General features: G+C 38.1%; 1 protein-coding gene across 3 annotated transcripts in view; it reads right to left on the bottom strand.

Moving 5' to 3' along the window:
• Positions 1 to 15,048, bottom strand: part of rabgap1l (RAB GTPase activating protein 1-like) — a 137,808-nt gene that overhangs the window by 44,460 nt on the left and 78,300 nt on the right. For all 3 annotated transcript variants that reach the window (XM_088077592.1, XM_088077593.1, XM_088077594.1), the window contains exon 14: positions 9,200 to 9,313. In XM_088077592.1, the coding sequence (XP_087933718.1) occupies positions 9,200 to 9,313 (114 nt within the window). The remainder of the gene's footprint in view (positions 1 to 9,199; positions 9,314 to 15,048) is intronic.

Genomic DNA, 15,048 nt, shown 5'->3' with positions numbered 1-15,048 from the left:
TCAGAGGACATTTCCTTAGAGACCATTTCTCTCCAGTACCCGCATTTTTTTCTTCTTTCCCAAGAATATCCCTGGGGACCATCTCTCTCTGACTTTGGTTTTTATTTTTTCAGTGTCAGCCTCTCTCTTCTCTGACTTTTTCCCTCTTTATAATTTTTTCACTACATGCTGAACCAAATCCCTGTATCTGACAACAGTCAGTCATTTTCTGTAACCGCTTGTCCTCGTAAGGGTCGCGGGGGGGCTGGAGCCAATCCCAGCTGTCATCGGGCGGAAGGCGGGGTACACCCTGGACAGTTCGCCAGACTATCGCAGGGCCGACACATATAGACAAACAACCATACACACTCACAGCCACACCTAAGGGCAATTTAGAGTCATCAATTAACCTGAGCTGCATGTCTTTGGACTGTGGGAGGAAGCCGGAGACCCCGGAGAGAACCCACGCGGACACGGGGATCATTACTATCTGACAACATAATGTCTAAATTATAAGGCTACTTTAAGAAACAGATTTTCTTAGGACAAGTGCAGCAGTGATTAAAAATAATAAGACTGTTCAGTCAACATGAAATTATTAGACATTCAGGAAAAACTATCAACTGGAACATTTGGGAAACTTTGTTGGATCTTTGCTTACATTGCCACGATTTTTATGTGTTTAAGGCAAATTGCAACATGTCATCATATCCAACAAGTTTATGACTTTGAAGAGTTGAGTGCCAAGGGCACTTCCTTTACCTTATTGATTGTTTGGCCCCTTGGGGGTAGCTGACACAAGTCATGAAAACAACACTGACGTATTATCGGCTTTTAAGTTAATATGATGCGCAAACAGTTGCTTGTTTACATATCCAGCAGTTATGCAGCATTACTATCATTCCTCTGGAGTCTTCCCAGTCTATGTTAATATTAACTCTGTTTGAACTCAGTTTTGGTCTCTACCAACTCCTAAGAGAAATATCTGTCTCTGAAGCTACTAAATATTATGCTATTTTCACCGGCTAGTTTGCTGTCTGCTGCTGACCAGGTGGTGAACAGCTGCCTGTTGTGAGGTGTGAGTGAACGAACACAGTGAAGATGCAGGTCACTTAAAACTTTATCATAAAAACATTCATTTTCATTCAAAATCTGATCCCTGTACTCACTATTGTGGCACCAATGCAATATAAAAAATCACCATAGAGCTGAGCTGCAACTGATAAACCAATCCAATTATATAGACAAATCTACTGCCCCTGTTACTCTTTGAAACCTGAGCAAATTGGCTTGATTTCTTTCAAAAACATGGGGAGAAGGCAATGAGCAGTGAAAGAAGAAATAGCCCAAAAATTAGTAAAAAAAGTATGAGAAATTACCTGAAAATTGGTAAAAGAAATAAACCAAAAGCAAAGTTTACAAAGAAAGTAAGACTTGAAAAATATGCTTTAAAAAATATAATCCTATTATTAAAAATTGATATACAATTAAAACTGTAAAAATGCAATTTTGATAATGTTTACTATAGCTTTTCCCTTAGCTTTTATCGTTTTTCCCCAGACTTTTCTTTTTGTAAATCTACTAATTTTTGGCAATTGTGGAAAACTTCACACCAGGGTGTTTAATGCCTTTTTTCAGTGTTTCTGAAAAAAAAATTCACCACTTTGCTCAAAACCTTAGATCATGTTTTAAAGATGAACAAAGAAAGTGATGTCGCTCCAGATTTCAAAAGGTTAAAGCCTGTTTGATTTTGAACAGTCAAGTCACTCCACAACAACTGCAACAACTAAAAAATGTCTCACCGCGGCAGCAGTTATAGAAGAGGTGGCCTGTCCCACATAAGAAACATGGCAGGTTCCATCATTAAAGTCCTGGAGACTGACCAAGGAGAGTAACCTACAGATGACCGTTCGGGGGAGGCGATGTCTCAAAATGGTCATGTGGACACACCCCACCAATCATGCTAATGAGCAGACAGACAGGCCGTTTCACAGTGTAAACACATATCCAGGGAGAGGCAAAAGCATCTAAACCATTTGACCGACACTTCTTTTAAAAACTCTTATCTGCCAATACCCTTGCAAGACATACAAGCTGGAGGACACGTACATTATTGCTGAACAGTATATCAGCGTTATTCCAATGCTTGCCTTAAAGGAGTCTTCAGGCTGCCAAAAAGGGCCAGTAAACTAGCTCACCTGACTTCCACATATAAGCTGGTGGACAAAACCTGCAGCCCCGCAGCTCAAAATGTTTGAGAGGTCAGCAGCTCCACAGTTGAGCATTGACACAGAGAAAAAGAGAAAGTCTGTAATTACATTTCCATGTACAATTGTTGAGGTTGTACACACAGTGTCTGGAGTTTAATGAAATGCAAAATTTTAATACTATGTGTCTAGTTCTGCCCTTATCCAGAACTAGTTTATATGATTCAGCTGATAATGGTTCAATATCTTCCTCACAGACATTTTGGCAGGATGGTCACTCTTTGATGGACACATTAACTTCAACAGCAGTCCAATCTCCGCAAGTTGGGTTGAAAGATTCTCTCCCCCTTTACATTCTTGAAAAACAAGTGTAGACATCCAGAGCTCCACTGCTGATCTGTTCAGCTAATTTGGGGTTTGATGTGGACGTAATGGAGAAGTCTTGTGGAGCTGTCTGCAGTGTAATCTACAAGCTGACATGCTTGATGGAGTGTGGCATTCACATGTCCCCAACTCGGCTGGGAGAAGTGCGTGCTGACAGATGGATGGGGGAGGTCCTGGTGGGTGAAATCTAAATTTGTTAGCCTGGGCAGATAATAGGCTCAGAGGGGTGGATTATTAGCATCTACAGTAAATGCTTAGAATTTCATAACAGGTTTTTATTCTTCTGTTAAATGTGTATAACGTTGGTGAAAGCTTTCAGACTGTCAAAATGTGTTAATAGTTATTGTGTGAAAGCAATTAGGTATGTGTGGGTTACTCTTTGCTGGCAAATGTACACCATTTCACCTATAATCCTAGAGCATTTTGTCAGGTATTATTACTACTCATGCAATAGCATTTAGAAAAATGCTTCACACCATCCAGACACGGGAAAATATACAGGTCTTAGGCTGATCCTGCAGCAGCCGATGGGACTATCGGTGATCATCTCGGTGTCACTGAGCAAAATAATGAATATGTGAACACTTCACTCCAGAGAAGTGTTTCACAGAATTTATTAAACAGATATGGAAATGAGATGAGAGTGATATTGTGGCAGTGATAAAAGAAAGACCATATTATCATTACAATATTATTGGAAAACCTGGGCACAAAAAATATAAGAGGTCATTAAGACTACAGGTGAAATACTGTAGTGCAAAAATGTGTTTGCTTTGGCACACTGGTAATTGGATAGTGTTCTGTACTCACAGTTATTGATTTTGTGATTTGTCTCACATACTATATCATTTTTAAGATGTTTTTTAGGCATTACATGCTTTTATTAGACAGACAATAGTAAAGAGATAACAGGATTTATCCTCCTGTTTACACTAATGCTGCAATCTTCCTATGGATTATAAGGTCTTCCTATGCATGTATGAGGTTTCTCATATTCAAATGTATGTATGCATGACTCAGACTGTGAGCATATGTGTGTTTGTGCACATGTGCATGCATGCCTGTGTGTGTGCATGCATGCGTGATATGATTTGGATGTATATATATGAGTGGAATTGCAATTGTTAATGTGCTGTGATCACCAACTTGGTCTCTGCACAGTGCTTTCTGTATACGCAAATATGCAGTAAAACGCAATTGGATGTGGTATGCAAACCACAAACTGTATAGGCTTCCTGAATTGTAGACTGTATATTTTAACAGAACATAGTAAACACTGGAAATGATATGACGGTAATCTGTTATACTACATGTACTGTGCAACAGAATTTGGAAGAAACCATGTATAACTAAACTAACTTGTTGTTGTTTGTATAAAACCTGAAATGTTCAATAAAAACAATGGTCAAAAAATGAAATAATGTATTGACCATTTCTGACATTAATATCCTCCAAATAATTACCTTTTTTAATGTAAAGTACATGAAAACAAACTTACCAGAAAGCTTTAATGAATTTTATGTCTATAATTCACAGGTTATTGTGATAATGCATTAACGCTGACAGCCCTAGTATTTATATAAATGTTTTACTTTGCATCATGTTACATTTCTAAGTCTATGTAAATGTTATTTTCTCCTTTAGGTGAGGCCCTTAGAAAAGACTATTATGGGTTTCTACCCCACCTGCACATGTAATTGTTTTATTTCCCTCTTCTATTCTTTTTAAATTATGCCTAAATGTGCAAAAAAAACTTAAACATAAACTTAATAGGGAGTGCTGTTCATTAACCGGCCATGAAGTACTGAATAAGATGATGGAACATGTAAGAATATTAAAGCTTTGTTTGTTAAGACCTTGCAGCCTGAGTTCTGTTTCCATGGTAATATAATTTTTTTGTGATACATCACTTGCTCAGCGTTCAGGTTCTCACTTTTGTAGATCAAATGTCAGCCTCAGAATAGGAGGGGATTCAGCACCGCAAACTCTTATTTCAATAAATCCCGCTGGCATTGTATTTACACATGTACAGATCTGATCCGGATGACGGTTACCAGGACATGAGGTAGTATCCTGAATACTGTGTGCATGGAAACACTCAGTGATCACTGGGATACGCAACATTAGCCTGGTTGATGAGGCGTTATCATGTTTGCCTTTTTCCTCCGCTTTGTTTGACTTTTGTTTCCATGGAAATACAGCAGATATTCTGAGAGATGCAGGTTTTGTAAGTTGTTTCCCTTGTTACTCTTTCCCAAAAAAAACAACTGTCGGAGTCTTGATTGAGGCACTCAACCCCTGACTGCTCCAGCAGGCCTTCTGACTGACCATCAATGGATGTCTGAGGTTGTCCACATTAGCTGGAAGCGTGACAGAGTGGCGCATTAAGAGAATGAAGCAAATTATTACTGAGAAAGAGCACAGAGCTCAGGTGACCTTCCCCAGAGAATAAAGGTTAGAAAATAAAAGACTCCAGGCTTATTACTGAGTAGAATATGAAGATGAATAGAAACTTTGTCCTCAATTCTCTGTGTCTGTAACCCACTCATGCCTCAAGATCCAACCAACCTTATCAGCAGCAAATCTACATGGATTTGCATACAAATGAAGGCTGGCTCGCCACTGACCTAGTTGGGTCCAGACTGGATGCTAACCCTTCCTGACAGGTTCTCCCAGAGCGCTGACCGGCCATACTCTACTTCTGCAGCACCAGGAAAATACAAAGGAGGAAAAGTTTTGCTTCACCGTTCGTAAACTATCTATATATTAATAAACAAAACACCATGCTTATGTTTAATGTATACCCTTTTTACACTTCTCTCATTTGATTTTGCTTTGTGCTCACAGGTTTCTGTTCATTATATAATTACTGGATACAAAATGTTAGCATTGAGTTAGGTTATAGAAAGATGGTCTAATTACCAAAATATTACCTTTTCATCTCACTATCTATTCTGGGTGCATTCAATCTCTAAGCGCAGGAGCACACTTTGGCTCATTTGTGAATTCAGACTGCTGTTGGGATCTATCATTCCGTTATTCAGACCTTTTCACACACACACACACACACACACACACAAACTGGACACACAGTGCCCAGAGCGCGCAGAGTGCCCATACTCAACAGTGCAGTGCAGCACAAGCACTCAGGGCAGTGCCCAAAGTACAAAGAGCATACACTGGGCACTGTGTGGGGAGATGGAGCACCAGAGCCCAAAGCCATATTAACCATTAACCATTCATTAATTTTTGTATAAATGGAAAACTCTGTTACTTGGAACAGCAGTGCTCTCATTTTAGTGTAGAGTGTTAGACTGGATTTACAAAGAAGCCTTTGTGTCAGATACTTCCATTTTCTGTAATTTTATCACTTCTTGCAATTCACCAGCCACATATGCTTTCATTAACATAGCCAATGGCATGACAATTCACATACAGGTATAAATGATCTGCAAGCTAAAACAAAGAAAAATTTACGACTGCTGTGTCCGAAATCTCTCCCTTTTATATAAAACAGCAGACAGAAAATACAGTGCACATACAGTTCAGTATCTCAATTCTACATATATATCTCCATGAAAAGTTCCCAAAATGGGAAAAAAAGTGTTGTTCATGGCATGTATACTACTTTCTGTTTATACAATAATACATGCGTAAATTACACCTGTCAGTGACGATACAAAATAAAAAGAATTTATAAGAGTCCAAAATCTCAATTTAATGCTCACAATAAAAAATAAAGAATTAAATAAACAACTACTGTGTGTATATAATACAAAATCAGTGCAGGAGTAATTGTATATACTGTATATAGTATGCAATCTGTATATTGTATATACAAATTGACTTGTAGTTCCAGAGTTGAGTACAATAAAATAATGTTATATCTGTTAAAGAAGTATAATTAATTCATTTATCTATTTTCATTAATTGTGATTGAATGTAATAAGTTTAACTTCTTCTTAATTATATTATGCATATATGTGACAAACTCTGCATGTTCAAGAAATTGTTTTATTCAAGTTATGTTAACAAGGGTTGGGTCTCCTAATCGAAAGGAAGTTACTTTCAAACTTTCTGTGGATTACAGTGGAAACCTCTCAAAGTAATCACATCTGTAGGGGTCATATTGATGACTATTTAATTTTTTTAATTTTTTTTTTTTTACTTCTCATGCAGATTAGCATTTAACAGACATTTGCAAATTTTAATAAATGGATATAAAGTAATGAAATGGGCAGCTCAGCTATTTATTGAATTTTACTGACTTTTGCAAAATACAGTAAAGTCATTTCATTATGGGGGAATTATGTGATTGGGCATTATAACGGGCATGTAGTATGCAGCACCTGTAGTAGGCAGTACATGTAGAATACTGTAAGGCCAGTAGTTGATTACTTTAAGTGAATTATTATACAGCATTTGTTAAGGAATGATTCTGCTTTTTCATGCATATAAGCAGTTGATGACTGTTAAAGTTTTCATTGTAAACAGTTTCAAAGTTTGTGCTTCAAGCTAGCTAAGATGCTTTATCATCAAGTAGTTTTTCTGTGACCTCTGGCTGTCCAGACTTGAGTGAAGTACGACTGATGAACTGTGAACAGATTGATGAGTGTCTGCCAAATCACTGTTCTTACTGAATACACGTCAAAGAAGTTGAAGAGAATAAAGAACTCTTTTCTGAAGATGCAATTTTTGAGAAATTTCATACCATTTATACGTAATCCACTGAAAAGCTTGGTCAACTATTAACAAGAGTATCTTTTTGATTTGATTCATTGCTAAAGTCAAACATGCTGATTTCATATTTAGTTTTTCTCTTATGATAGAGGTGTTGGATATATATTTAAGGACAATGTAAAGATGTATATGCATAATAAACCTTCTCAGTTGAGTTCACAGCTGCAGACAATCTAAGAGGAGGACAGTGACAGAGATTAAGACTGGCTTAAATGCAGTACAGTAGTGCTGACCTTGGCTTCTGTCTGAATAAAATGTACCGTGTGTCTTCACAGATAATTACCCCAGGACGTGAGTCCACTGGGACCCTCTCCCTAAAGCACTTATTTTTCTCATTCATTTTAATGGAAGGAAGGCTCAACCGCATATTTTTTATGGTACCAGACTCATGGCTGATCCAAGAAAGGTCAGCGTGAAAGATACTGTATGTGTAGGTTTGTATGAGCAGGGCCTACATGACACAGTTAAGTGTCCTTTATCTGTCAGATCACATCTTTATATTATTGTATCTTAATATTAAGATAGTACAGAGGACTTGGCATGTTTTTCAACTTATATTAACTAAAAGAGCATTACTCTTCACACGGGTGGGGGCGTGTCTAAGTAGCCTGGCATGGCAAAGGCCACCCCTGAAATCTGATTGGCCACCACAGATGCACCCCATTAACACTGAGTATCTGTCCAGTCAGTCTGGACTTTTTTAACATGTAAAGTTACTTTTCGTTTGTAAGTGCAATCCAGCCTTAAACCTTAGAGGCAGTAATGTACCAAAGTAGTGCACTTGCTAACTTGTGCACACCTGCACAAGTTAGTGCCCCACTTGGGCCACCCCAGTAAAAGAAAAGGTCTGAGTACGCCACTGCACAGTGGACAGCTTGCCCTACCTCACTCATGGCCTTATATCTGCTATATTTTGATGTGTGACTATGCTGGTGTTGTGCCTGTAGCCATGTTCTCTCAGATATATTCAGCTGCCATCACGACTGACAGCCTATAAATAATACCAAGCAATATGACATAAAATGCTGTATTTTAATAGAAAACTGGGCTGATATTGACACAGTTTACAGTCTTTCAGTACCCCTGCAAACTCAGGCTGGATCTCACACGCTACTATTTGCTACTAAATTTTAGTCTCAAGGACATCTTCTCAGGACATGCCTGACATTGCGATCCTGAGTATCTACTCAGTCAGTGAATTATTGAGAGTAGTTAAAGTGATGACTTTATTTCTGCCTCTAAAACTGTCCAAACCTAAAGCATTTAAAGTCAGCTTTAGAGAGTTACAATAGAAGCATGAAACATTCTGCAACTGAACAGCCTTTTTCTTGCCTCAAAGAAAGCATTTCTGGTGGGTAATTTGAGAGAAATCTGCCACCTACATAACAGCCACCATGATTTTCCACTTTGAAAATTGGAAGAAAAGATCAATGACTGTTCACTGAGTGGTGTGTATGTCCGGTATGTCATGTGTAGGAAGGGTTCATGTTGATGTCTCAGTAAAAGCGAGCACTGTCAGTCATATATTGCAGAGCCAACTTAAAATGCCAAGCAAATTCCTACTGAGCCTTGCCAGACCACAAAGAGCAAAAAATAAAAACACTAATGGCTGGCTTTGTAGGAAAAAGCACAAATTTTACAAGGTCTAGCACACATTTCAGAATTAGCTTCTCATCTCACAGCACTTTATTCTCAGCAGGAAAGTTTTCAAAAATGTTTGAACGCAGCATGAAACAGTGTGTGACGAAATTTGCCTTCTGTTCCATGATGCCATTAAGAAAGTGGGGTAGCATGCGGTACTGTATAATCCAGCGCTGAGTTTATCAGCTCTGTTGCTCCATGCACACCCCTCCACAACCTTAATGTCATTCCCAATATCTCAGCCTTACCTTGCAGATCTTGTAAAGGGAATCCTGTCCATCTCCATCAGAGTCCTTGAAGTAGTCGTGTGCCGGAAAGGTGCGGTGGATGTCCCGGGTGATGACACCTTCCTGCACTGAGTCCTGCAACACACAGATTTAATGTTTCAGACACGACCAAACTAATGCCAAATTTTGATACACATTGGCCCACATTGACGAGACAAATGTACGACATAATACTGGGCATATGGTCATTTACACGCAAAGCTCGGCATTTATCAATGTGGACTTTATTCGAGGCTATGATCAAATCTGGTCAGTTCTAAACTTGTGCATGAGTTTGAATCAGCGTGGGCTGGAAGTGGTGTAAATCGGGATGAGTTGGAGAACTGTTTTTAGACCCTTGCATCTACATAAGTATATGCAGCAATATATCAATCAATTAAAAATGTGAAGTACATGCGAAAAATTATACTTTTTAAATGCCTACATCAACACGCTCTCTCCATCACAGCTGGCAGTTGTGGGACTGGCTCTAGGCTGACAGACTGAAAGCTGAAAACCTGGCTATAATTTATCAGAAACTTGAAAAAAAAGCCATTGACAATTCAAAGCATGTTTATATTATTTCTTATTAAAAATTCATCAACAAGAATTAAGGTGGTGCGTCTGTGTCTACTCAACCACCTGTTAGTTCTGAAATGGATGTAGATGTGATATGTGTGGCCACATACTCCTTGTTCTGGATCAATTATAAGCTTTTATTATATATATATATTATAACATTATTCACATTATGTCGGGCTATCAAAATATCGCATTTATTTTGATTAATCACAGAAAAAATGCTGAGTTAAAAAAAATCAACTCTGATTAATCTTATTCCATGGTGCCACAGAGCCTGTAATAAATCAGATTCATTTATATTTATTTTAATCACTTAACAGCCCTCATATAAAGACTAGTATTCTTAAAATATGAAGGCTATAGACACATTCATCTCACTGATGTATACATAAAATATTCCACTGCAACACTGTTGACCAGAGCAGTGTTTTCTTTCCATACTGCGTTTGTCTGACTTCCTCTGATGTCAAATAGATCCAATTGGATAAATTTTACCTGGGACGTCAGCATTTCAATTTCTAGTTCAGAGAAGTTTCTCCTCTTGGTCATATTGCGCCTCTAAAGCAGAATTATATTGGGGTGGGATATTTAAATGACAATTGTTTTCAGCTGCCACAATTATGAATGCCCCATCATTTCTATGCTGTGATTGGCAAGATGGGAACATTTCATGAATCACATGCAAACCCTATCTTTAGACGATTTCTGCACTGGTTTTTAAGACTGATAAATGAGGGCCAGTGTGTTGAGGTTTGATATCCTGTGTTCATGCATGAAGGTTGTGCATGTTTAGATACTGTCAATCCTGATTTATTCTCTAGTTTCTAATGGATTCATAAGATGTCAAGAACAGTGAATATTTCACCTCAGCACCTACAACCTTTCTTTATATTTACACTGATCACGCATATCTTTTCTCTGTTTGTACATGTTTATATACAGAAGAAAAGAAGTCTCTGTATTGTTTTCAGCTCAGAATCAGCTGTATCAGTTCACAGCTATGATACAAAGCAACACACTGCTATGTCACTGTGTTTGTTTGTTTGTATATTAATGTTTGTCCCATTCCTCCTGCAACAGCACTCCCCAGGCCTCAGTCTCTTAGTCTGTGCCGTCTAATCCACAGGCACTGCAGTGTACACACACACCACACACACACACGCAACACACGCACACACATTCACACAAACAAGTCTGCTTGTTTTCCGATGCGCTTCTCACTTACAAACACACATACTGTACACACACAGCCACTCTGCTGATTCCCCCTCACTTTCTTTTCTCACACACAACAGTCAATCACATGCACACACATGCAAAGACACGCACGTGCACGTGCGCTTGCAAACACACACAAACACACACACACACACACACACACACACACACACACACGCACGCACGCACACACACACACACACGCACACACACACACACACACACAGAGTGCAAACATGACTGGAGAGAAGACTGGCACCACAGCTTTCTCCAACAACTCACTGTAAGCTGCAGATAAACCAACCCTGAGCCTCACTGGCCTTGATGTGTGTTTGTGTGTATCAGAGAGAAAATGGGAGAGTGTGTGTGAGCGAGAAATTTCATCTTTCTTGCCTGTTTCCTCTCCTTGTTTCTTGACAGTAGAGGGAAAAGAAAAGAAGGAGGGAAGTTAGGAGTGTCTCAGAGAGCAGACGGAGTCTGCTGCATGTTTGTGGACACCATTGCAGAATAAAATGCTCAAATGGTGAGGGCTGTTGGTAAGGAGGTCCCTTATTGACCCCTATGTATTTGAGCAGGGAGATTCCTCCACCTGAAAAAATACAAAGGTCTGACGATGCTCGCTGAATGTATTAAAGCAGATCAGGCTAGCCAGGAGATTGCTCAGACAACAATGGAAGTCAGTTCATGTGCCATCACCTACAGACTGGTGTAACTGCATCACTAAGGTTGCGAAGAAAATATTTTTTTTTTGGTGTGCTGGCAGCCTAGTGGTTAAAACATATTACAATGTGATTGCAACTTCGTAGGACTGACACTTTTAGTGGATGTCAACCCCTCTCTTTCATGTTTCCTATCTGCCAGTATAATTACTATAAAACAGCCTCCAAAATGAAATCTTTACAGAAAGGAAAGGTATTTTTTACTTTATGAAATAGAGAAACTTTCAAATTACCCGAAATACACATTTTTTCCTCAATCATCTGTAAGGTAATATCTTTTAATGTATCTTTGATTTTTGCTGTTGATTAATTAATTGCGAAACCAACAGAAGAAAAAAAAAACATTGGCAATGATGCTGAGTAATAATTTTAAGTTATCTTTATAATGAAAAAATGCCAAAATGATCTGGTTCAGCTTCTCAAACGTCAATATTTGCTTGTTTTCTTATAATATCGGTGGGTTTTGGACTGTTGGTTGGGCAAAATAAGACATTGGAAGATGTAAACTTGGGCTCAGCAAAACTGAGTTGGAACATGCAATTTATTGAAAAAATGATCCACAAATTAATTAATCATCAAAATAACGTCCAGTTGCAGCCCATGTTGTTTTGTAGTCATTTTAATGCACTTATTTTTTTTTCTCATTTTTAAAAGATGTGTTGGGTCATTTTACGCCTTCAGTACACACCAAAGGGAGTTTACAGAATATTGACTATTATTTACAATCATGTCGATCTTACTTTTTACTTCTTGTCATATTGTTGTGGAAAAAAATAGAACGCTTCCACTAAATGTGAAATAATCACAAACGCAATTATGTACACATTACGTTTCATTTATCATTACGGTAACTTTACTCAAAGATATGGCTAAATATAATACCTTGTTCACTCTGTTGCAAATATCCTGCAATATGCTTATCTTATATGAGCGCAAATATATGAGGTTTAAATGTGTGCTTTACATATATCAACCACACACACACACACACACACACACACACAAACACACAAACACAAACACACACACACACACACACACACACACACACACACACACACACACACACACACACGCATAGGAATTTGACAGAAGCTGCTGGCACAACTGTATGTAATGCTTTAATGAGATTTGTAGTGTGGAGGTGGTGTGTCGTACTGTGTATTATATGTTGGAAATGGAACTAACAGTTTTACATTGTGTTCCTTCTGCTGCACAAAAAAAGAAAAAGAAGCAGCTCTTCAGTAATGAAGGAGCGCTGTGTACATTTTTTTTCCCCCTCATGTTTCATTTTTAAAATTACAAAATTACACTTCAGATTTTGTTAAATCATGTTTAAATTTAAAAGATGGAAAATGGGATAAATCTGGATATGTAGTTTGCTGTGTGGAAAAGGTATTTCCATGAGGCATAACCTCCATTTATCGCAAAACAAAAACTGTGTAAACTGTACTGTATATTTTTCACTATTTCTGACATTTTACAGATCCAAATGATAAATAAAGTCTAATTTAAAATCATTGTCAGTTGCAGCCTTATTTCCGCTAAACCAATACAGTACACGACTGAAGACTGAAACACTGCATTCCTCCCCCAAACAATTTGTTTTAATCTTCACAAAGACCAATCAGTTAAATCAAGAGACATTAACAAGAGAATGGAGACTACCAGACAAAGAACAGTTAAAAGAATTATCCAGCAAGTAAAAAAATTCCTTTAAAATAATTATAGAGCAATGATTAATATATGACTGTCTATGAGTTAGCCCATCAAAAGCAAACACATTTATGACATTGTAATTACTAAGGCAACATCAGCGAAGACCAGCAAAAATCTGGCTGACAGTGAAAGTTGTAAACACTTTGATTTAATAAACCATGCATGCCTCGACTAATTAACAGCCTCATTACTCAAAAAACACCACAAAAAGGAGAGAACGTCCTCTACTCTGCCTAATCTCCTTCCTTCTCGTCTTGAATCCTTTCTTTCTCTTCTCTTCAATTTCTTGCTGCATATTTTCTTTTATTCTTTTCTCCCATCTCCTTTAATACTCTCCTCATTTTCTACATTTTCTCCCCTCTTTTCTGCTTCATCTCCTACTATACCATCTCCTCCATTGCTTTCTATATTTCCTTTTCTTCCCTGTTATATAGATCTCTTTCATCTTCTATTCTATTTTCTACTTCATTTCCTTCCCTCCTCTCCTTACACCTTCATGTATCCTTCTAAATATTTGCCTCATATCCTTTCATTGTCAATGCAGACAGCAAACTCACTTAAGCTCTATGGACTCAGTGTGCAGGTTTACAAGACCAGACTTTTGTCTTGACAGTGATTCTTCACATATTTAAAGCACCAATATTCTCTTCTTGCTAGGGTATTAACAGCATACAGATTTTTATCTGTAACACCAAAGTCCTGCTAAACTTAATAATAATGATAATAATAATAGATCCACATGTTAATGTTTAAATCATCTATCAGGTATAGTGCCATGTACAATGACTGGATTGTACTTTCTAGTCTTAATTTACTTTAGTTACTAATATATCTTTAATGTAGAATATTCTGGATTCTGTTAAAGGATAAAATTAAAAATTTGTCATCTTCATCTCAGCAGTCACTGCACAACTATGGAGAGCGCAACTCCATAATAACAGTTTATTTAGTGAGTGTTATGATAGAGTTATTTAATATTTTATTGGTTTGTAGACATGGGTGTGGTTTAAACAGGTGAGGGTCACATCACAACTGGGGTTGTGGTCTCATTGGCCACTTGTCCTTTTCCCTGGAAGAAGAGGTGGGAGAAGCAGGACAAACACCACAAGGAAGATGCCACAGGCGAGAAGTCTGATGAGGAAAAGGCTGAAAGCTTTTGGCATGGACTCCTACACGAACAGTTAATGTATATACACCTACACCTTGAAAAATGGCCGAAAAAGCAAGCTGGCTGAAGAGACGACAAAGCTGTGTTCAGGGAGAGAATGCATTCACTAAAGGAAGCTCAGCTAACACTTTTACATCTAGTGCATCACACAAAGAGAGACACTAGGTCACAGGCTTGCTAATCTTAGTCAGCGAGTGTGCACGAGCCAGGTTAGCATAGAGGCATCACAGTGACTAACAAAACTACAGTCGCTATTGTCTTCCCCCTCAATGTCTCCCAAGTTCATTTTTGTTTATTTGTGGACTGTTCCTTAATTTCACTGCAGATCTGAGCTTTTTGTACACACTGTCTTGCTAACTACATGCTGGAACACGAGTGATATGCTGAAGATTTGGATGGATGTGAGTGTGTGTGTGTGTGTGTAT

This window comes from Plectropomus leopardus, chromosome 5 (genome assembly GCF_026936395.1).
Source record: "Plectropomus leopardus strain MGB_pleo_1.0 chromosome 5, ASM2693639v1, whole genome shotgun sequence".
NCBI classification, from domain to species: domain Eukaryota; kingdom Metazoa; phylum Chordata; class Actinopteri; order Perciformes; family Serranidae; genus Plectropomus; species Plectropomus leopardus.
Note: the sequence above shows the minus strand (reverse complement) of the source record. Positions and strands in the feature narration are given on the sequence as shown.